The following is a 24,979-nucleotide window of genomic DNA, read 5'->3' as shown; positions in this document are numbered from 1 at the left end:
GAAGGAATTGTTTAGGATGAGCCGAAGAGGTGCAGCTATGAGCAAGGAAATGGAACTGATCAAAGGGAAAATTTAGGCTTATGATCAAGAAATATTTCTTAACTGTGAGGTCTATTAGTCTGTGAAATAATCTCCCAGGGGAATAATTGTAGTAATAATACTTAGCACTCATACGGCGCTTTACGTTTTCAAAGCACAGTATAAAAATTAGCCAATATAATTAAAGACAGTAGTAGAAGCACCATGAGTTGTGTCATTTTAAATGCAGCACTGGTCAACGCACAAGAGAATATCCTGGGAAAAGCAAACCTGTATTGACTCTGACTGACAGCTAAGATTTCCTTTTTTCCTTCATATTAGCATCTCCAAATATCTAAACTTTACTTCCAAGAAGTACAACAGACTGACTGTTGTTTAAAAATGGAAAAAAAAAGAAGCAATCTGCAAATAAACATACTTCCAATAAATTAACTTTCTTTTTCCCCTTGAAATTTTAATTCAACACATTCTCTTATGCAAACTCCTAAAATTAGGGACATCTCAAGTGATCTCTAGGGAAGAATATGCTACTAGGGATCTTTTTCCATGTTAATTTGCATTGATTTGCTTTTCAGGAAATCCAACGTTGGGTATTTGAAAGGACTCTTGCATTTACTGTGTTCTAAGTCACTAGGTAAATACACATTTATAACATGGACAGTAGAATGCCAACAACATCCTACAGGTATGAGAGAACCTAAGTGTCATAATCACAACTCCAGGGCAACCTCGATACAACTACTTTGTTGCAAAGGAATGATGATACAGCCTTCTGCCCTGGTGGTCTACTCTCTTGGGTGCACAGGTAAAACTCTTTGGGGGAGGGAGAGCCGTGCAGTAAACAGCTTTGCAGGTGGCGTCCCTTTCATTTGTTACGGAGCCTGGAAGTTGTGCACTTAATGAGATGGAATATTTCAAAAAAGGAAGAGATGACTTCAAGATGAATACAGCTGAATGGTCAATTTTAGGTCCAAACAAAGCCCTGTCCAGCCCTGACAAAGTCTTTTAAAGCAGTCATGCTGCTTCTGCCAGATTTTTCATATCATGCATCTTATTTTTGCACAGGGACCCTGATCTCATGTTCCCATACTTCCTCACCCAGAAATATACAGGAAGTTCGCAGAAGCTAAGCTTTGAACATATGTAATACATAATGCTCTTTAAAAATTATCCAGTTCTAACAATTACCCAAAAGAAGGAGGTATATACATGTGATGTGTCTCTCTGCCTCTGCTCATCTCTCTTAACAGAGGAGCAGTTCCTCATTCATTACAAGGTATTTATCACTTGCGAGGCCTCAGGAATTAGAAGAATGAGCAACCCAGAAAGCAACATATGGACGCTAAAAATTCTGTCTGGATAGTTCATTCCTTAAGTGATGTGACTAGTATTTTGGAAAAAGATTTTGGAAGTGACATGGACAGAATCTAAATTTTCTAAGGTCCATTCAAGCATATTACTTGTGAGGCTACCCTGAAACGTAACTGCGAGAATAGCACTGCTAATGCCTCTAACTTGCTCAAGAAAGACTGAATCCATGTAGATTTCATCAGAAAAAATCCTGTCAATCAATAATAAGTACATGCAAGCAACAATTTCTCCTCTTCTTATCTTTCAACACCACTGTGTGATAAATTTCAAAGTTCCCAGTCAAAGACATGGTCACAGACAACCTTCCAAACAGAGTAACTATTTCAATTTGGCAAAACACAATATGAGATTCAAATTTAGCAACAATTTAAGATGTCATTTTAAAACTAGACCTTTAATATTTATACATGCATAGCAAGAGTTTTACCTTAGTAAATTTGCAAAAACACTACATGAGGTAGGGAGCATAAGCCTACAATGATCTTGCTTCAAAATAAAGCCCAAAACAGATGAAGCATCTCAAGTTTGGCTTTATTTGTTTAAATAACCGAATACATGAACTGAATTCTAGAAGTGCTAACTGTACAGGAATGCCCACTATGAACCCTTTTAAACAAAGGTCTTTGGAAGCCTCCTGGGACATATTCATTAATGACACAACATAGCAAAGTTCTGTATGTCCTTGGCTGCATCTTTGTGCTTAAAGTTGCTAGATATAGCGTCAAGTACTATCTACATGTGACTGGCAGCCATGGAAAAAAAAAAACATCAGAGGCAGAAAATAAGGTCTGACTGATTGAACATGTATGATGCACTGTGACTTCTAGAAGCAAAGATAGATAAAGAAGAGCTTCTACTCTGTTGACATTTTTCTTTTTCCATTATCTCAAACATTCTGCAGTAGAAATTGCATACCTGCAATTACAATTACAACTAATTGATCTGCCATTTCCCATGTCATAATTAATGTCATGTTTTAATAGAGTTATAATCATTCCATAATAATGCTTTTCATTCACCAGCTTCCCACAAAGTATACAAGTATAGTGCACAAAAGCAATGAACTTTTATGAGGCTCTTTCAAAAACATCCCAAAAGGAACATCTCGGTGTATTACAATGAACTTTTTAAATATGTTTCCATATTCTTATCTGAGCTGCAATAAAATACCATGTAAAAAGACTTTTCACTCTGGCATTCCTCATTCCCTGAACATCCATAGGTGAAAAATGAAATCAATGATTCAGTGACAAATACATTATGTTTCCTAAGGGGTTATTTAATGTACTCTTAGCAAGAATGGAAAATGATGGTTTCTAGAGCACAGATGGTAACAAGACAAAATATCAACAGACCACAGTTGTTGACTGCAATTTATGGAGTGTACAGATGTGTCAACTTAAATGCAGTGATTCTGAGGCCAATAAAACTACTTCCTGATACCAACAAATTAATTTTTCATGACCACTGGTTACACAGCTATTACATTTTTAAAAACTAATTATTCTTCTACAAAAGAAACAACAGTTTTACTTGAACATCATTACTATAAAGTGGAATGTTCTTCTGGCTGGTACAAAAAAAAAAAAAAAAAACAAGATAAGATTGGATACAAGTTCACACATCTTCCTTTCAGAATAAAATTTCTTTTTTTCTCCTGAAGAATATTCCAAAGAAAGAGGAATGATAGCAGCCACCTCAGATTTAAAGTAATAGCATGCAATACAGAGATCCCACTTCCTGGCCAAATATGCAATATGCTTACAAAAAGGCCTTTTTTCACCCTTTAATTTAGCAGGATGAATAACAGTGCCCATGAAGATTGCAAGGGCCTGGCAGTGCCTGAAGCTGCAGTCCCCTATTTATTATCTATTGCCACATTAACTACACAGACAGTCTCTCCCATGCTGCTCTGTAAGACTGAAGATACCTGACTGCCAGTGCCACATATCTCACAACCTTCATCAATGAAGGGCTTCAGTTCTAGATCTGACCCTTGTAATCTGAACTTATTTTCATCTTGTCTTACATTTCAGCTTGGAGAAATATTTCACCCCTGTTCTTCTCCCTGTATAGACCTACCTCAAATTTACCTGTGTTGGTTCTTGTCAAAAGAAAGAAAGGAGAAAGCAGCTCTACTTTCCAAATTCCCCTGTTCTAACACAGAGATGAATTCAAACTCAAGCACTTTACAACAATGATATCACAAAACAGCCCACTAAACAGATAATGTTAAGTTAGGAACAGAAAAGACAATAAAATCAAACTCTCCACTGTATCAATTTGGAAGATAGTTTGTCATGAATTAAACTTTCAAAGGAGATCTCACCTCAGCTGCCATGCAGCCCTTTGGAAACAAACTGCAAAAATACCTAACCAGGGGCTAAAGCAGCAGAAAAGCACTGCAGGTGTTGCAGTACCCAGAAGAGACTCAGACTGAAGTCAGACAAGGCCACCCATTTCCCCTGCTCGACTCAGGGTTCAAGTGGACAAAATCAACGAATCCTCCTCCAGAAGCATAGTAAGGACTCACCGAAACCCCTCCCTTTCAACCCTTTTTGTGGCATATACAAAGCAGAATAGAGGCAGAGGCCAAAGAGGAGCTGCGGGTATTACACAGAAACATGTTTTGATTGAATTTTCTCAGCTCAGTACTGATGAACTGCTTACCCCACATAGCCACCTACATGCTATTTTAACCTCAAATTCTTTCCATACCACCTTTCCAGCTTCCTTCTCCTTGTTACTTGGTACTCGTCACTAAATTCCTTTTTTGCTTTCCTCGTTCTCTCTTGCTTTTCCCAAGTACAATGTAGATGTTATATTTAAACTGTGAAAAACACCTACAATATTATTATTCCCTTGATTTATGTTCTTATCCTTTTCATTGCTTATCTTCCTATTTTGACCAGAAGCTATTGAGAGCAGGCTCTGCCACCACCTCCTCTGTTTCATACTGTCCATAGAGCAATAAGGCTCCATTCTAGTTGCCCTATAAGCACAACCATAATAAACATTATTAATAGCAACAGCGTATTCTCTACATCAGCAATCTGGCATCACAGATTATGTATCTCCACAAAACACAGCAGTATGCACAAACTGAGAAGCTGACACCAATTTGGCTGATTCTTCTCCCTCATTGGTTTTATAGCTGTATAAACCCCACTTCAGCGGAGTTACTCCTGATTTAAAGTAATGCAACCACGAGGAGAAAGAGTCCTCTATTTCTGGCAGATAAATGAAAGAGGTCATAAAATAGAGCAGACGAATTCTGAGGTCAGGGATGAGAGAGTACAGAACAAGCCCTCTCTTAAGCAAAGCTCAATGATTTTTTTCTTCCTTGTCTTCTTTTACCTGTGCAGTGTCTGGACAGAAGAAATCCTTTGCAGACCAAGCAATGGAGGCACAGATATGTTGCACCATGTAGCAATCTTACTACTTCATAAGCTATGTCAGACATAAATTATTTCAGGAGACTTAGAAGCCAAAAGAGCAAGTTTAAACTCATATGATCAAAACATCAATAGCGCTACCCTGGACTCATTTATTTACTACGAAGAAGTAAAGGAGAGTCTCACCTACCTGAATCATATGCAAAATCTCTAGGTTCCTGTTTAATCATCAGAGGAGGGGGGAAATTTTGACTAGCTGCGCTGCCAACCATAGCATTGTGTTCATAAACTGGATCATGGTACTCCTGCTTAAAACCTTGAGGTGGGAAAGGGATGTTTGGCTCAGACATCTGGCGCTGATATATTGGACGTCCTTCCCTTGGCATTGCAGGCAAAGGTGGGAAAGAATTGCAAGGTTCAGAGAGCTGACGACGAAATCTAGGACACAAGTTAGAGAGATCATGTAAAAGACTTGAGCTACATTGCATTTGCCAAAGATCTTCACAGGTCATAATTAGCGGCTGTATCCCTTTCTCAGTAGAAAACATTTTGCTTAAGATGATGACAAGTGCACCCATCAGGATCCCTTGTGTTGTAGAACAGTAACAAGCAAAGAAACAAAAAAAAAAACCACCTATCAATACCAGCTTTAAGATCCACCACCACCCTCTTTGCTTTCAATATCTTCTCTCAACATAATGGGTAAAGAGGAAAACACACCAGCTTCAAGCTAGCAGAAAGACTAACATCCTACTATAGTTAACATGAAGAGGCTTAAGTAGAATTCTCTGTTCTTTCATCAGTATTAGCAACATGTTTCTTGTACTCTAATGTACTCTTAGCATTCTTACTGTTACACAGAAACCATTCTGACCACAAAAAATAGACAAACATTGATAATAAAGAGGATTGTCTGCTGTTACATCTGAAATCATTCCAGGGTAAAAGTCCACAGTTCTGTCCTCCTGAGGATTGTGCCATGGGAGCTCTACCTGCAACGCTGGTACTGCATTCCAGCTCTAATGGGAAGGGAACGTAAGCACTCTAGAAAAACAAGAGGGTATAAATTTTTGCTAAGAGAAACAATGCATAAGAATTCCCCTCCTGCATTAACTTGTTTTATTGGTCATATCTACATGAAAGAAGTCACCCATATAAGCCGTGCTGCCATTCACTACACCCGAATGCTCTTCAGTAGGATAAAATCTGATAATTCAGTTTTAAATTAACTTTATTTACATGCAACACTAGTCAAGAACCTATGCTGCTTGTTTCTTTCATAAAACACATCTACCTGAACTAAAAGGCCTGCATGTAATTACTTGGACATCGGCAGGTTCAGAAGCACAGAGAAGGATACAAGGACGCTGTCTTCCCACTGCACCCTGATGAACTGCACCAAGTCTTCCTGTGGTCTCCTACAGATTGCTACCGTGGTGGTAACCATCACTGTAGCAATACTGTCTCTGCCCTAATCCACCGCAGCTGCAACATTCTTGCAACAAACGTTTCTCCCAGTCACACTAAAAAAAATAAATCAAGAACCAATTCTTCAGCTTCCTCTACTTTGGATCTGAACCGACTTTGGCTCACTCAAGCAAGAGCAGATATCCTCTTGCCAAAAACTGGGTGAATGAAGAAGAATGTAGGATTTGATTGCACAGGCAGTACAATCCTTGGTTAAGAACTCATGTGTGGTACGTTTCTGAAACAATCTGAACTCCAGTAATGTCTGTCATAATACTGCTGTAAACTCGGTTTGACAAATATTTATTCTTATAGCTTAATTATAAGTACTACGGGATCTAGAGACAGAAACTATTAGAATGTAGTAGTGTAGACAAAATGATTTTTTTTAATGCTGCTGAAATATTATATTTTGCAGTAGAAAGAGTGCTGCACTGTAACATTGGATTTTGCAATTCCACCTACACCTGCAGAAAATAAACTTAGAAACTCAAATGCATTATGAAACAGTTAGGCTGACTGGCACTGCATTCATTTCCCTCTTTTCCTTTTTTCATTAGCCAAAAAAAGAAGCAGAAATTATCATTAAGAACTGTCAAGGAGTGAATCAGAAAATTGCAACTTGAAGTTAAAATAAGAAACAGGCTCACTCACAAAGCCTCAAAGGAAGTTAATAATAATTGTTGTACTGGAAGCTTTGTATGGAATCAAGCCATTTGTTTATACAAGTGGATTTGATTCCTGTTGGTACTTGTTAGGACCACTTATCGCTCACATACTCATGCCCTGTACGAAGATGTATAGGCCATATGTTCCAGATACTAATGCTATCTTATGCCACCAATCTATGTTCCAAAGAAATATATCTTGAGTTTTAGATTTATATATGAAATCACGTAGGTAGGTTATTTGTTTAAATGACATCTTCTGAATACATTCACTGTAGTAGCATATCACCTTGTAAATCAGGAAGATTTGAATTTCAAAAAAATACAAAGTGCAGATTAGCTTCAAACAACTGAACGTGAGAAGATGCAAAATAAATAAGGAAATAGGGAAAAATATCTTTCACCACAATTCTACCTTTCTCTGAAAAAAAAGAGGAAAATAATTTTTTTTTTTTTGCCTGAGTCAGCTATTTTGGACTACACTAGAACACACGAAGTTCTACCATTGAAGGGAAGCACTAGCGCAAAATGCCCTAAAGAATATGAATTCAAAGACAGCAGGTAGAATCATGTACAGAGCCCACAAAGCTCCTGCGAAGCAAGTGTTTCAGATATAGAAAAATAGAGTAAGGTATACACCTCTGTAAATACTCAAATTACATACAGCCTCAGTACTATTTTAACAAGTTGCTCTAATACAAAGCATTTTTTCATCTGAAAAATCTTACTACTGCATTCTGCATAGAAGCCATTTAGCTTTTGGAGATTTCAGTCTCCTGATGACTTGACTTTGGTGTATATACAGAAACACATTTATCCACCATCCTGTAATCAGAAATGCTGCATGGCTTCACTGGGGGCCTGCGTGGAGGGAGGGGAAAAAAGTCAGTGACTATGGCAGCTGAACGGGCCAATTCAGCGCTTCCTTACCGCCAGGAGGGCCTGTAGAGGACTCTGGTTGATATTTAAAACTATCTCAGCAGAGCACAAACCAGCAATAAAACCTTAGCAACCCCCTTCAAAAGTGATCTCCACAAATCCCTAGAGATAACAGCCCTTATTAGAGCATAAGCACGCAAATTGCGCTTCCAACAACGGTGATTCTCTTCTCAGGTGCTTCTTAATTTGCTAATGTTTAAGCGCTGATTCGAGTTTCTGAACATATATATCTCTTTATATAGAGCTAAAAATTTAAATGCTCACACAACACAGCAAACAAAAAGAGGTTCAAGCAATAAAGGTTCAGACAAACAAGTGTTTGGCCTCAAAAATCAATGAAATGCACTGAGCATATCTGTTGCAAAACTGAGCTATGAAAGCCTACGAAAGTTGTCTGGTGATTTCTAACTTATCAAAACAAAACAGGGTGACTTAAGGACAGTTTAAGCTTTAATTCTAGACTCTAGCTCTTGTGGCTTTTACTCAGACTAATGTTATTTAAGCACAGTTTATGTTGGCATCTTAGTTTGTTCGTAATATTATATTTCAAAAGGGACTAGAAAAAGGATCCATGCTTCCAAAGAATATTCTGAAGCACTAACACTGTAACATGGGCACTTATCTCTTAGATAAGTGAATTGCTTAGCAAGAGGCCAGATATTTATAGCCAGGATCATGCCTGCTAGTGACTTCACGACCTCATAGGGCTTGCTGGCCTCAAGTGAATCACAGAACAGCCCAGGTTGGAAGGGACCTTGAAAGACCATCTGGTTCAGCCTTTCATGGGACAGGGGACCTAGATACCTTATGATCAACCACATGAGAAGCAAGTCATAAAAACTTTGTCACTGCCAATACGAACTCCTACTGAAATCCATCAACTCAGGTGACAGCCTTTCGTAAAATGCACATATTTCTGACACTCTGAACCTTGCTGAATTTCACCTTGGTCCCCCAGCCTGAAACGGAATAGTTGTGGGGAAGAAGTCAGTGCTACTCTGCATAAGAGACCTGCAAATATAACTGAAATGCTTTCTGCATGGGTCCTTCACAATTTGTGTTTTACCTGTGGTCCATAGGGAAGCTGTTGTCTTGAATAGACTGGGATGGAGGAAGATGAGTAGGGAAAACTCGGTCGGGTTTAGGAGTCTGAGCTGAGTTTGGGGACGCATGGTGCAGCGGTGACACAGGAGTGCTGGATGGTGTCGGTGGGTTGGAGGGCCTCATTCCCACTTGTGGCTTCTGATCATAGGCACTATCAGCAAGGCAAGGGTAAAGAAGGTTAGTTTATTTTATCAGAAATAAAAGAAGTAGCATCTACTTCCAGAAAAACCTCCAAGTGTCACATGTACAAGTTTTTTACTATAGTTACCTTATTAACCAGGCTGGGGCAGAGGGATTCTCTACTCTACATTGCAAAGAGCACAGAAAAAGTCATGCTAGAGGCAAGTAGTTCAGCACAGCATTTTCTTCTCAAGGGCACAGAAATTTATCTTTAAAGGACTTAGTCCTACAGTGATATTCTAACAGGAGGTATACAAAATACACAAAAGTACAAACACCTGGACTAGAGCACAAAGAGCTAGCAGTGCCTGTCAAGACTTTTTTTGGAGCTTGCACAAACCACAAAGTGAGACAGTAAAACAATACAGCTAGAGGGAAGGGATCTGACCCAGGAAAACAATAGTATGTTGGCTTAGCTACCCACTCTAGGATGTCAGCAGCCTCTCTTGACATGATTTCCGCTCCCCCCCTCCAAAAAAAAAAAAAAAAGTGCTGGCCCTACAAATACACAGATGCTATTTTCAAAGGTGTCCTAAATCAGGAAAGGTCTTAAGCACACTTTGATGATTGCTCTTTCTAAACAGGAAAAATACAGACATTAGGCAGATAGTAAGCATAAATTTGTAGACTTTCCTATGTCAGGTCCCTAGCACCGATCAAACCCATCTTTGTATGCATTAATTTTTGAAATCAAAATCACTCCTCTATAACTGGCAAAGTTGCCCATCTTCCCCTACTCCCACTTTCACATCCAAGCAGTTAAATGTAAATGCTTTAAGCGCTAACAGTTTTGGTAGCACATTAATGGGAATAAAAACTCACAAGCCAGACAAAAGATTCTAAAATAGACTGAAATGTCAATAAGAAACACTTCGCTGCTGACAGTAAAGGAAGGACTGACACCTAAGTATAAACCAAAAGAAAGTCAATAAAGAATGCAGTAAGCTCCTCCACCCCCACAAATAACTAAAATTTTTATAACCTATCCCTATAAAAGAAGACAACTTGCTTTTTAATGGGTAACAAAGATGCAGAGCCTAATGAAATACTACTTTAAATAGTAATTATCCATGAATATGCACATACAACATCTGCAAAACTTGTCAAATAAATACCTAAAGTGTTGCTCTGACCTGCCAATCTCTTGTCCATTACACAGATCAGATCTCTCTCTTTCCTAATGTGTGTAATGCATTTTGAAAGTACTTTCAAAACAACTCACGGAAAACAAGACACTCCTTCCTTCTATTTCACACTTACACTCTGTGTTTTTTAAACTCTGGCTGTCTCCCACGGAGCAGGAATAGAGAATATGCATTTTGATAAAAAAAACAGTGCTTTAAAGCGGTTATGTAAGTGTTCGATACAACTGCGAACAGCTCCATCAGTGTTCATCAGCTAAATGCATTATCTCATCAGTCTGTTATCTGCTGAAGAGGTTACTTTTATAAGATCTCTATTATGGTTTTATTATTCTTTAGTCAGTCCTCATTTAAATCAGCAGTTTTCACTACAAACATGCTCCTGATTGTTTTACCTGACATTGTACAGGCACTTTTCCCCATAACTGAACTTGAATGGTTGCTCTTGACTGCAAGTGGAGCCAAGTTCTGAACATGGGCTATGGGGTTCCTTCTTGATTTTCACAGGGAGACCATGAAAAGCCACTGAAAAGAGACAAAAAATGTAATTAAAACCCAAGTACAATATTAACAAAATCTTTCTCAATTAAGCTAGATGCTGCTAATTAAACACATGATTAATTAAACCACTGTAATACTAAAAGCAATATAGGAAATAAACATTTCAAATATTTCTTTGGGTGTCAACTGAAAAATAGAAAACAGAAATCCTTCACATTGGCTATTAGCACTTTTATTGTTTAATAGAATGATGGCCGGGATCCCATCTCATTAGCAGGAAAATAACAGCCCACTTATATTTGGCTTAACTATTGTAAATGTTGTCAGAAGCAAAATACTTTCCAGGGACAAAATGTTTCTAAGTAACATTGGTGAGGTGGCTTTTACCTATAAATGCAACAGTAGCTCACCTCAAAGAGTGCTACACAAATGACTCCAAAATAAATTTCTCATGTATCAGCCTCAAATACATGATCAGTAACCTTTTTGACCCTCAGAACGCATGAAAAACCTGCAGTGAAACTTATGAAACTGGATGATAACATGTTAGATACAAATAGTGTTTGAAAATAATACACAAGAAATTGCTTCAGTAATTTTTCTCAAAAATACACACAAAGAAAAAATCCTGGCCTCACCAAAGTCAATCGCAAATGTGAAATAGACACAAGTTGAGGAAAAAAAATTAATCATACCTTTTTAAAAGGTAAATAGAACAAAGGCAGTGTGACAGAAATGCAGCATTAATTAGAAGCACAAGTCAGTCTGCATTAAGAAAAAGGCCAAAGGTAAAGACAAAGTTAACCAGCATATCAGTGTAAGCCAGTCAACTTTCCTTATTTCATAGGCAACCTTGACCAAAATTAAAGCAGAAAATAATCCAAAGTTCATTTGACCTAGACAAATCTACAGTAAGTGGCTAGGAGGACAAAGAACTAAAAACCAGGTATTTCACGGCTTGAAAATGCACCCTTCAAGTTTGAAATAAAATGAGGTTGTAAATATGTTTTTGAAGCCTGAGGAGCCAAGAGTTAGGAGATTGATTTTATCACCAGTTTTTGATGCTGTCACCAAAACACTGTAAATTGCACATCATGCTCCAGCCTGACACAGAAACTGTAGCCCTACTGGAAATCCATGTATGTGCAGCAGTCCTGGTTAGAGAACCTCAACACAAAATGAGGCCACTGTCATATACCATCAAGGAGAATATTATCCCTTCCCTTTCACCTGAACTTAGGGAAGATAATTTGTTACACGTTATATGTTTTCTGATACTGATGTATCTGCATACCCACAGATGTTCCTGGGGAGAGGAAGGTAAATGAAATGCAGTTTAAGAAGTAAGCATCAGAACAAATAAATTCAGATTTGTAAGTATCTGTGAGTAAGATCAGGATTCCAGATTCTTACTGTGGGTCCTCGTACAGTTGGGCAACATTCACAGTACTCTGTCATAAGCAGGTCCTCTTGGACCTTATTACACGACAGCTTCTGCTACTGTCCTTCAGCTGAGACAACTGCAAGACAGCACTACGTTATTTTGCCACTTATTTTCACAAAATTCACAAGAACTGTCTCTAAATCTGCTATCCAGCTACTATATTTGGTGGATAATAGTCAATTATCTGGAAACATTACAAAGGAAAAGCAGGCAGTAAAACAGGTACATAAATACCTACGCACAGCACAGTAACTAAAGAAACAGAGATGAAAAGTGACAAATGTCACAACAAGGAAATAACTATTTATAAATAAAACTATCTGAACTTAACACTAAAATAAAAAAAAAAACATATGGACTTCCTGAATAAAGATGCTCAAGTTTCATAATATGGCAAAACGCAGCCCAGTCATCCAACTATCGTAACTGCAAAGCAGGCTGACATCCAGTAGTTTGTTTCAGGATTTTGCTAATAAAGTTTTATTGCTGACTGTCCTCACATGTGTGGGTCAGATAATGCACACCACACGTTTAATGCATATGATGGGACCTACAACCCTAGGATGGTAGCTCCAATGCAAAGGTGGGCAATCACTTTGACTTGAACGAGAGAATTAAAACACAACTGCAACAGGACTCTTTTTTTTAAAGCCAGTATCACATATTTGCACAAAGGCCCCACGCTGCTCTATTTTATTTTATTTTTTTTTCATTTTAACTTTGCTACTTCCTCGGAGTTAATCTGTTATGAAAAATTACTTCCCTTATTTATTTTTAAATAACGGGAGTACAGAGACTCCCACACCACAGCCCTGTGCGGAGAACTGGCTGGGTATTTCATCACAGCGCTGAGAGCCTGAACGTCTGCTAACAGGCAGTTTTCCAGCTCACTGGCACAGGCACAAGTGAAAGCAGCACATTCATTTTGTGCAATTTGCTTTACCTTCCCACATGGAGTTGGTGCATGTAAAAGGCTGTTAAGTACTAAATTATTCCTTATCAAATCACCATCATCTGGAGTCATGATCAACACTAATTAAATTACTTTCAGTGAACACGGCTCCAGCCTGCTGCCTCGGCTGCGAGGTACATTTTATTTTGGTTACTGTACAGTCCTAGCAAGGTACAGGGCACAGTGCTAGAAGGCATCTGTGCTGTAGTTTTAATTAAAGTTTACCTCACCTTCCTCCCAGCTTTATAAGCTAGGGTAAAGTGTATCAAATCAAGTAGCTTAACGCCTTCATTTCATTTAGGGAAAGCATTACAGTCCAAAGTGATTTTATATTAGATCTTTATCTTAACTACGGCCAGTAAGATAATGTAGCTGTAAAATTTGACGCCTTCCTCAGGCAGTCCCCTGACACAGTCACCATGCTAAGCTTTATCTACAGCTCCTTAAGTGTACCATTTTAGAGGCAGAAAGGAAAAAATACAGCCTTAGAAGAATATATACAAAATTTTGCAGAGGGGGTCTTGAAGGCTACCCAACCTTTCAAGCCACATCTTAAGCGTGGCTGAAGATGACGGACTTATTCTAAAAATGAAATTTCAAACATTCAAAACAGTTCTTGTATCACCACTGAAACCCTCCACCCATTACTCTTCATTTCAGTGTGACACTCATTTTATAGTGCACATACTAAAACATATTTTAAACATATACTTTATGTTTTCAATTCATTTTGTTTTGAGGAGAACAAGGTTGCTTATTTATACTGTCTAATTTTAGTACAGCATACCAAGCTACCAACTTACCCAAATTAACAAAATGACATTTCAAACAACTCCTCACCATTTCTTTCTTCCTGATGGCAAATTCATTTCACTTAACCCCAGAACAACCCTATCAAAGTAACCGGCACTTTGCCTTAATAATGATATTAAGTGACCAAGGGCCAAGAATTCATCCTGAGTGATTATTTACAGATAACTACCTTCAAACTCCAGAGGCAAACAATCTCACAAGGCATATTTGAATGGATGGCTTCAACACCTCAATTCAACTACTGGGGAAAGTCAGGTTTATCAGTATCAGAAAGGACTCAATCTGCAGACCCTGTATGGAGCTCCTCCGAAGTCAACATGCAGATATAAGGTAAGCAGAGACTCCTACCATCTGTAGCAAATTGATTACAATATAATACATTACTGTGTGCATATTCTCTGTGTATAAATATATCTATCTGCAGAGTAAGAGGACTTGTATATTACATATAATGTGCTATTGTATTGGCCTAGATTTTATACAAAACAATAATAATATCACCATGAAACAAACTCGCACAGAAGCTGCAAAAACATAGCGCGAACCTGCTACCCCTCGTTGTGAGGTGATATTCTCCTTTGCTATCTGTCAACAACCTAATCCCCAATCATTTTCTTCATAACAACACCCAGTTTAAGACTCAAACAAAGAACAATTTTATTAAGGACTCAGAAACTAGAGGAGGAATTGGTTTGTCTCAGAGGCTACTGATTTGCAAACTTTCTAGCCTGAGAAACAGGAAAAGTATGACCTCTGCACAGACAGAACAGAATTTTGAGAAAGCCCCAGAAATGCACTACGTCAAATATAAAAGTGATGGTTTAAAATATTTTTCAATTTAAGAGATGGTTATTCAAGATGAAGAAGAAATGAATATTTTACATGAAACTGCAAGTCGTTTCTCCTTTGAGCAAAAAGTTACTTTATAATGTTAAAACTTCAGATTCCTGCCCACAACACAAAATAAAATCTGATTTTATTTTCTGAGGCAGAAGAATTGATTTAAACATTTTCAAAAGGCATGAAGTATGACTGGTAATTCAATGATGTTGGCTAACAGCAGGCAATCTTGACTCTACTGACCAAAGAGATAACAATGTCTCATTATCAATGCTTGTAGGGCAAAAGCATTTACTCTAAGGTATAAAATCAACTGACAGCAGCCACCCTGCTTGTGCCAGTGAACTCCAATGTCTCCTAAGTAATACTACTTGCATTTATATTAAGTTTGAGATCTTTGTGTACCTGCAGAGAAAAGGAAGTAACTGGGAAGTCACAGTAAGTCATGCCTTAAACATTTCTGTTCTATGTTTCTGAACGGCTTTTCACATTTATGCTCTCAAATCACCCCCCTAAAGCCAATTCAGTAGGTAAACTCATTCATTTTTATGATCGATTGAGGCAAAACTGTTAATGTGCAACGTAAGTTTAGAGAGATCTCTTTAACACATTTGAACAGAGGGGATTTGGTTTTCTTAACAGCAAGATGAAAACACATAAGACATAAAAATATTTGTTAGTACTACCAAAACTCCAGGTGCTAGACTGATTGAGGTGACCCAAGTTAGTACTTGTTAAAGCAAAAGAGAAGGCCCCTTGTACTGATAAAGCCAATATTGTCACAGTTTAAATCTATCTCCCAATACACACAGAAATGCAGCAGGCACTTCAGATGCATCAGTCTCTCCAAGATTCTTTTCCAGTACATTTACCTCTGCAAAGCCCTCCCCTTCCCCCAACACACAAAAATCCATTACTAAAGGGTCTAATCTCAGCTATCAGCACAGAGTGCCTTTTATGGAGCCATTAAACCATTTCTCTTGTTTACAGTGCCTGAAGAAAGATGTGAATTATGTCTGTGACAAAACAGACGATAACATTTCTAAACTGCTATCAAAATGCAAACTGAAATACACTTAAGGACAGGGACCCTAATTTGTGTTTTTGCAATTTTCCGCACTCACTATAACTTAACAGCATTCACCTGATGATTCAAACAAATTATTTATGCTGTAAGTACAACAGGTAGTCATTTTAATTAAAAAAAAAAAATCTACTTTCAATAAATGAACAGTTTATTGAACGGTTCATTAAGAAGGATAAAGTACCAGTTACTTCTCAGGTGATAGTAAGGACCTCGGTGCTCTTATCAGTAGACATTTAAAGAAAAACCAAACACAACATTGTGGGTTCATATGAGGCCTGAAATGCTGTGTTTCTGCAACAGTTACTTACCATTTGAACCAGATATTCCGCATAGGTATTTGCGTATCTGATGCAATGAGCCACAAAACTAAATACTTTCTATATGAACTTCCAGGTGGAAATGGCAGGCTTCATACATATTTTCTTAACAGGTTTCAAATATGTGTATTTAACTTCAGAAATATTAGCCTTCTGCATTCTGAAGTCTATATTTATTAATTATTTATTTCCAGATTATTATGATTTGAGCTGCAGACTTTTGTAGATAGCTGCACTCTGAATTTAAACAATCATTTAATAGTCATCTGATTAAAGACAACGCAATGCCAGAGTAGGGTGCTCTTTCTATTTCATTCCACTATACATTAGGATGAAAAATTTTACTGGTTATCTTTGGGATGCACAGGAGGAATTAGCTGAAGCAGGAACTGGCCGTTCCTTTATATTCCAGAGGTTACTGCTGCTGCAGCTGAATGTGGACATGCAGCCTAATAAACCAACAAAAAACTGAAATACAAATATCATGTTGGAGAGGTGACAGATGAAGAGAGGTAGGAGGATGGAAAGACAGTAAAGGCTGGTAACCAAGTCTTTCCAGCTAAACTGTTCCAAATGATTTTGAATAAAAACCTACCCATGCAGACCACTGCAACAGCTGAAGACAGAAGTGACTGAAAGTTTGGATGACTGGGGCAAGATCTGCAATTATTTTCACCCCAGACAATCTCTTGCCTATACAATGGCAAAAAAATCCCCTTTTGTTTCTAACCACTGCAACTGCTGCAAAGATGAGCAAGACCTGAAGTCTGTGGAATGATGTAAAAATGACCGAAGAGATTACCTCTACAGACTCCACCAAGCTGTTCAACTACTTGATCTATCAAAGTCACCTCTATCAGATCTTAGCTGAGCTCCAGTCAACTGGATTTCATTTAGGTCCTGCTCTCTGCCAGGTATTGGAAGAAGCTGGTGACAAATTGGATATCTGACACACAGATACATATCATCATTGTGGTTTCACAGACTATTCCGGCAGTTTATATAAAAACTTGAACACAGACAAGAGACCTGAGCTTTGACTATCTCACAAACAAAAGCTGGTGGGGGGGACAGACGGCAGGGAGCAGGAAGGTTTGGGAAGCAAAATCTAAGCAACTAGTTTTTTGAGGAAGTGCATTATCTTGGTAATACTCTTCCCATCTTACAGTTACATCTAGAAAACTAAAACTTTCTTAAGATGCTGAATTTAGCCTTAAAGACAACCAGCCTCTGTCTAATCTCACTGAGTGGTGATCATTCACCTGAGGCAGAGTCTGTGTGTGTTTTTGGGTGGGTACACACGGAGCCAAAAAAAAAAAGCATATCGAATGTGCAAGTATGCCTCTGCAACAATACATTACACATGGTCAAAACGTGTAATACCATAATAAAAAGCAGCAAGCTTTTTCCTCTTCAAAAGCATATCTGGGGAGAAAATGGGGAAGCAGCATGCAGAAGAGAGGAACAAGACAGAAATGTGTAAAAAAGCATTCTACAATAAGCTAGTTCTTTCAGCTGGCCTGGCTCTAAGTCCAGGGAAGGAAATCTGAGGACAGCCAGTATCAAAGCAAATGCTTTGCCACCCCTCATCTCAGTGCTCTTTCCCAGAAAGTGGAACTTCATGACTGGGCAGTACTTGGCAAACCCGTTAGATATGATTCCATCAATTCAGTCTTTGCGTTGGCTTCAGATCAGATCCTTCCAGCCCCTACCAGCTCAATAGATAGAAACAGCATGGGACCTCATTTTTTGGAAGCTAGTTCTGAATGATGAGCCCAAGCACCAGCTTTCAAAGCCAACTGGCAAGAATAGAATACGTGGGCAAGATGGATCTATTCGAGAACCTTGTTTAACAAAAAGAAAATACCAGCTTTGAAGTAATCTGTCACCTTTACTGGAAAATACGCAACTAGAAATGCACTTTAATAACAGTTAGAACTCACTCTGCAAAATGAAGCAAATTGCTTATTTTCACTTCCAGCCTAAAGCATACAATACTGTGTATGCCAATTAATGGTCTATTAGAACACTGCATTGCATGAATGCTACATAACAGTATAGTCTTTAAAATCCTCAGGGGGTAAGGAAGGATGGGGAGGTGAAGAATAAGACAGCCCAAAATTGCAGGATTATGTCCTCCAAGTCTACATGCACTGTTCTCAGATAACATGGTATGAGAAGAAAAAAAAATAACTGATTCTGAATTTGAATCAGGAAAAAATAGCAAGCAGGCGAAGATTAACTGCACTGAAAGCTAGCATTTTTTCCTGTTTACTACTACAGAGTTTCAAGTTGGAAAGTAACAGCACATTTTCCTACAAATGACACTAGGAAATTCTGGACCTTAAAATCTGCAGTAATACATCCATACTAACAAGCATTATTTGCTAAAATAACTTCTTGCTTTGGTGTAAGAGTTCTTTCTTTCCCATATATCCATCATAATTTTTCCTTATGATCAGATTAACATAAAGTCTTTGAGAATAATAGGCGAGGCTAAAAAAGGTTGAAGTAGAGAACAGGTATGGGTTCACTGCACCTACAGCACAAAGTTACATCACTATCCATGAAGCAGATTTATAAGAGAACATTTGTACATGGGGAAAAGATACCAGCAAAATCATTGTTATAATGCAGACATATGCCACTTCCTTACAGCACAGCTTATTTGACTTCTAAACATGACATTCCTGCCACTGTTCAGCAAAGAAATTTTTCTAGATGCTTCACAAATGGAAATAAATGTCATTCTTCAACCGAAATGTGCTTTTCTAAAGCCTGTGTGCTAAAGACACAAAAATTCTTGCCAGTTTAGCTGTTTCTGGGCAGCTAACCCAAGACTTCCCTGCCACAATGGATGCAGCCTTCCTGAGAGGTGGAGATTCCCAGCCAGTGTGGAAAAGGGGGCACAGTATTAGAGGCAGCACCCATACAGCTTAATAACAGGTTCAGTGCTATAAATCCACATTTTTTTGTGCAAGATACCTTTCATTTGCTTGTCTGCGCAGTAACAAATTCGGAAGTATTCATTACAGTTACTGAGGGTACACCTGCAGTTTTCTGATGCTGGAAGTGCTGAAGGCACTACTGAGATAATTCAGACATTAGTAGCTGCTTGACTTCTCATTTAAAAGGACTGTGCCAGCTGAAAATTTAAGTCTGTGAGTATGTTCAGCAAAAATCAAAATGCCCACCCAAAAGCGTAAGCTACCTGGCTACAGAAGGGGGGGGGAAGCTTTCAGTAAGTATCAGTAACAGTTAACTTACTCCCTAAACCCAACGATGGAGCAAATCCAAGACAAACTTTTCAAGAGGCTGTCAGTAAACATCTTGTTAGGATACTATAGGTCTTTTGGCCTAAACTAACACTTTATCTGGGCAGCTGCTAATCGGCTGAACCATCACATGGTTTAGAAGACTGTCTCTACTCTTCTGCTCCCAAGCAAAGGAATAGTTTGCACATGATTTTGGTTAACTGACCCATCTTCTCCACTCTCAAAAGATTTCAGCTTCTAGCTAAGGATTGTCTGGAAGGTATTTTCATGCAGTAGGAGCTGCAGTTACTGACACAGTTTCTTAGCCTCCAAAAGCAGCAATCTCACAGAAATGCTATCACAGGCACTCTTTTATTCTCATTTGCATCCCCTTCATGCAGTGCTCTACTTCCTTTCCAGACAGTTACCTGTCCAGCTGTACAAAACTCGATTGTATGAGACTTAGAGTTGCTGGCAGTCAAGGGAAAGTGCTGCCAGAGGGACTCTGCCTCCCAGCAAGTACCTCAAGGGCAAAAGTTAACCTGCCGACCAATAGCACGGATGCTGGACAACTCTAAGAATACAAGGAAATTTGCAGAACACTGGTGAGAGGGAGAAAGGGAGGATTAAGCTAGGAGGAGCAAAATGGCTTGCTTTGATGTTTGAGGAGAGTAGGTGAGGCAGGAGGAAGAGCTCTCCCTCTTCCCCTGCCCCCAAAATAAACAGAGGCTTAGGGCTCTCTGGAGGAGGAAGGAGTAACCTAATGAAAATTAAACCAGCTGGGTTCAGTAGCAATTGATCTAAAGCCCACGGACAGCAGAAGATTATTGTAGGGTAAAAAGAAATCCAAAGAATTTTTAATCCCTCTATAACGGATGTGCAACCTCCAGGACCCCTCACAGAAACAGGGTTCACCTGCACTAGCTCTCAGTGCTAAATTCCTGGGCAGAGATCAGGGGCATTTGTACCTACAATTACTTCTAACATATGGGGCTCCAACGACTTCCAAGGCAGGGTGCAAGGGAGACCCGATCCATCTTTAGAGCTCCTGCTAAAGAGGAAGGTCTTAATGTAAAAATCAAGCCTGGGAGAAAACTTAATTTGTACTCCTACCTGGGAATTATCAATAAAGTTAAATGCAAAGAGAAGACCTGGCCACTAAATCAGAGTCTGTGTGCTTTTTCTGAGGACAGGATTTCCATTTGCAGCAATTTCCAAAATTTAATTTAAATTGTAAGAGGTAATGGCTAAGTACCATATAACTTCCATTACTAAAATATCCAAGTGAGATAATATCCTAATGTTTTACAAACACACGCTTTGCACTTCAGGTAAATTCGCAGTTTGAGGGTTTGGATTTTAATAGGTTTTTAGAAAAAGAATTATGAAGAAAACTTTGGAAATTATAACAAGTATTTTTGTGAGAAGTAACAATGAGCTTTAAAATAAAACATTCTGTATTTTTCATTTTATTGTTTTAAAGGTATCATCAGCTTTATATTTAGGAAAGCATGCCCACAGCAGAAAACAAACAGGAACTGATTCTGCCTCATTACCCCTTTTACGGAAAAGTTTCAAGTTACATCAATCTAGTTATTAGTTTTTCATTGTTCTTTCCTGACATACTCATGCAAAGAGCTAATAGCCAGCGACAGATGAGAAGCCAACTGATCTTGTACTTGCAGCTGGACAACTTCCTCTTGCTTTGGTGTAAGACAGAGGAAAAACTCCTTTCCTTTTTTTTTTTTTTTTTTTTGAAATAAAAGCAAAAAGCATTACGTATTGATAAAAATCAATTTTAAATTATTTGAATCACTGTTCATCTCTAGATTATACTAATTCTATATATCCACCATAACTTTTCCCTATGACCAGGCATTAACATAAAGCCTTTGAGAATAACAGGTGAGGCTAAAAAAAAAGGTTGAAGTAAAGAACAGAGATGCAGAGTTCACTGCACCTACAGCACATCAAAGTTGCATCACTATCCATGAGGTAGGTTTATATGAGATCATTTGTACACGGGGAAAAGATACAAAATGTGAAAGAAACTGGACTTAACCTCTGGTTCTGCCATTTCTTGTTCATAACCTAAACAACTGGTGTCAGAAGGTTGCTTCTAGTTTGAAGTAGCTCGGTCTTAGGAGCCTACTTTCAGAGATTCATAACCAGTATGTCATTTTGCTTCCCTATAAAAACAGGAATATCCTCATAATAAAAGAGCATCATAAGAAAAGATTGTCCTCAAGGATAATCATGCCTACCTGTCAGCTAGCTACTCAAGAACATGCAAAAGCAAGAGAAGCCAATAAATCATGAAATGGACTACACAGAGCTCTCTCTAGCATGAATTAAACAATTAATGTAAAAAACTTAACACTTTGTTTTGATTTTAGCAATGCTCAATGACAGGCACTGAAAAGGAACAAAATGTGTTTTGAGAAAATTTTATGTATTTAGACTTTGCCTTTAACAATAAAAATGTATACTTACATAAAACAAGTATACAGTACCTCAGGGAAGCTAATGGGATTTTTGCTTACTTCACTGGAAGAATGAGACTGTCACCACTCTAAATACATGGGTCCTTCATGCTTCAATGTTAATTTTTCATAAATGCTCATCAGTGAAGTTAATCTAACAGATCCAGTTTATAATTCATTAAAGCAAGACTGAAATCTTAAATCTTTAGTTCACTACCTAAAACCACTGCAAAAACTGCAGTCTCCACTGGAAAAGGTGCAGGCCATGGAAATAAGTCAACAAAATAAAATTCAGCTCACAAGTTTTATGACTAATTCAACAGGAAAACAAAGAAGCCATTGTCAGAAGTGGTTAGTCTGGAAACAAAGTCAGGACTTAAATAAGTAGCCTGATATTCGAAGGCTCTTAGCAAAGTGCTCTTTCTGGAGATAGTGAAATTTTGACCACCTGCAATCAGGCTCTGGTTTTCAGCACAGACATTTAAGGCTTTTGCCACTCTTAAAGCATTCTTACTGTATCTGAGACTCACAACCCAACGTACTTTAACAATACATGTTAAGGCTTTTGCCACTCTTAAAGCATTCTTACTGTATCTGAGACTCACAACCCAACGTACTTTAACAATACATGCACTGCACATTTTTCTGAAGCCAGTTGTTCCTGAAGTTGTATAATTATTTTACATGTGCAAGCAATAAGTAGGACTGACAATTACACTGCGCTTATATTATTTCTATGCATGTATGCGTATATATATTTACACACATATATACAGAATACGTATATATAAACACTAAGTATACACTGTGTGTATATATATCTACACTTGTAAAATCCAGCTCCCAAATTCTAATCCCAAATGCTTGGAACTTTTTGTCTTTTTACTGAATACTGACACTTTTCAAAGTCTCTTCTGTCTCCATTTATGTTAGTGCTTTGCTCACACGAAATTTTATTTATGGATGGCTTAATAAGGAAATCCAGTTTCAGCACAAAGGCAGAGAATTTAAAAAAAATTAAACTGTTTATCTTTTTTAGGTATACATTAGAAGTAGATAGGAAACAACATTTGAGCAAAGAAGATCAAATTAGCCATACTGGGAATTGTATTTTGCACACGTAATTTTTCAAGTGTCCTTGGTGACGACTCATAATATATAAATTTAAAGACAAAAGCCTGGCCAGTCAGTAACCTTCCTATTCAGTAACTGCAGGACTTGGCAGTAAATGTCACTGCTAAAAAATATTTCACTACATTAACTTACTGGCAACAACATTTGCTGAATAAGTTCATAAACAGCCACAGGAAAAAAGACAACCAGAAATAAAACTTGCTAATGATTCACTCTTTTCTAACATGCATAATCCACAGCTTAGATACATAAGATTAAAGATATCCTTTACCAAGACAGTTCACTTCTCTGTTCACCTCATCAAGGTCAAACAATAATCCAGGAATGGGTAGGACTAAAGCATCGAAGACAAGGGCAACATGAAGAAAAAGTAAAACGAAAAGAATCCTTCTCAGGGAAAGACTGGACCACATGCCTTGAAAAAGTCATCAGTTTTCCACTTGCTTGTTTAGACTAGGTTTAGTAAAAAACACTGATGACCTCTAAAATTCACAAAAATATTCAATATCATCATTTATGTATATTTGTCAACTTACAAATGTCTCCACTGTAACTACTTCTGAGTACTGAAATGTATAGGACCAAAACAAAAGGACATACAGAACCTGAAAAAAGGGCTGTATGCTTACAGAGGGCTAGAGATATTGGTCTTACAGGACATGAATGTGTCACAGACTCTCCAATGTTTAACTGCTGGTTTGAGGACACTCACTCCTCTTTTTTTTTTTCCTGCTATACCCTTTGAAAACTTGACGGCAGTCAGTGGGAGGGTCTGACTTCTGTCTTCAGTTGCTGAGGCAGCAAGCAGAAGAAAAAAAGACACAAAAAAAAAAAAAGATACAGACTGTAAATATATTTTACCTAAAGAAACATGAAATAAGTAGAAGTGAATGGACTCAGCTTGCAGATTGCCCCCTTATTTTACACCATTCCAGAGCTTATGGATTTTCAATCATTATTTAAGCTGCTCTTGGAATATAAAACACATTTCACAAAAACACTGCATGGAAAGCAGTTTCAGGAGAATAACATGTTTGTATCAGAATCATGAAAACCCTTCGATCTGCCTTGTTTCGTTTCTGTGTGAAAATACAGTTGAAACTAATTTCTGCATTCTTATTTAATACAACTAGAATTGAACAGATGCTCTAATATAAATACACACTCCTGACGAAATTAACTAAACAGCTATCTGTTTTAAAACAGAATTAACTGCAGTTTTAAGAAGATACTGCCGCTACTACAAGTTACGACGTGAGGTTCGCCTGTATTTCCACAGATGGGATCTTCACAGAGTCCTTAAGGAGAAGGGAGGAGGGGAATCGTCCTCAGAGAGGAAATAGAAGGTTTTTTTCAAAACTAAAAATTCAACACTTTGAATAAAATATGTTTAATGTTTTTGGCTTCATGTAAATAGACCTTAGGAAGTAATCTGACAGCCTTAAGAAATTACCATTTGAAAGAAAAAAAGGTCTACATGCTTCATCTTTGATCTATGAGACAGATTTATCACAGGACAGCATGACTGAAGTTTATTCATTAGCTGATAACCTCCACATGCAACCCAAGCCTTTAATCTGCAATAAAACAGCAAACGAGGATGGGGCTTTGAGGAAAGGAAACCAAGTTGTCTGGCCAAGCAGGGACATGCCAGTGGAAGGCCAGGGGGCAAACAGGGGAAGAAAACCCCACAAGAGCAGCACTATCCAGCTGTTTGGGCTCCTCCATGCCCCAGAAAGCTGGAGACCATCAGGTTCACAGAGGCCCTGTGCAGGTAAATCACATCTGTATAATGTAGCTGCTGCCTCTACTGGGATTATCATGGGTACCTTTTTGTTAGCAATAAAAT

General features: G+C 38.1%; 1 protein-coding gene across 5 annotated transcripts in view; it reads right to left on the bottom strand.

Moving 5' to 3' along the window:
- Positions 1 to 24,979, bottom strand: part of ETV1 (ETS variant transcription factor 1) — a 113,894-nt gene that overhangs the window by 22,615 nt on the left and 66,300 nt on the right. For all 5 annotated transcript variants that reach the window (XM_054059231.1, XM_054059233.1, XM_054059230.1 and 2 more), the window contains 3 exons: positions 10,701 to 10,830; positions 8,946 to 9,134; positions 4,996 to 5,243 (listed from right to left, as the gene is read on the bottom strand). In XM_054059231.1, coding sequence (XP_053915206.1) covers positions 4,996 to 5,243; positions 8,946 to 9,134; positions 10,701 to 10,830 — 567 coding nt within the window. The remainder of the gene's footprint in view (positions 1 to 4,995; positions 5,244 to 8,945; positions 9,135 to 10,700; positions 10,831 to 24,979) is intronic.

The sequence above is a fragment of the Cuculus canorus genome, chromosome 2 (genome assembly GCF_017976375.1).
Source record: "Cuculus canorus isolate bCucCan1 chromosome 2, bCucCan1.pri, whole genome shotgun sequence".
In the NCBI taxonomy this organism is placed as follows: domain Eukaryota; kingdom Metazoa; phylum Chordata; class Aves; order Cuculiformes; family Cuculidae; genus Cuculus; species Cuculus canorus.
The sequence above is the reverse complement of the archived record's forward strand: the minus strand, read 5'-3'. Positions and strand labels throughout refer to the sequence as shown.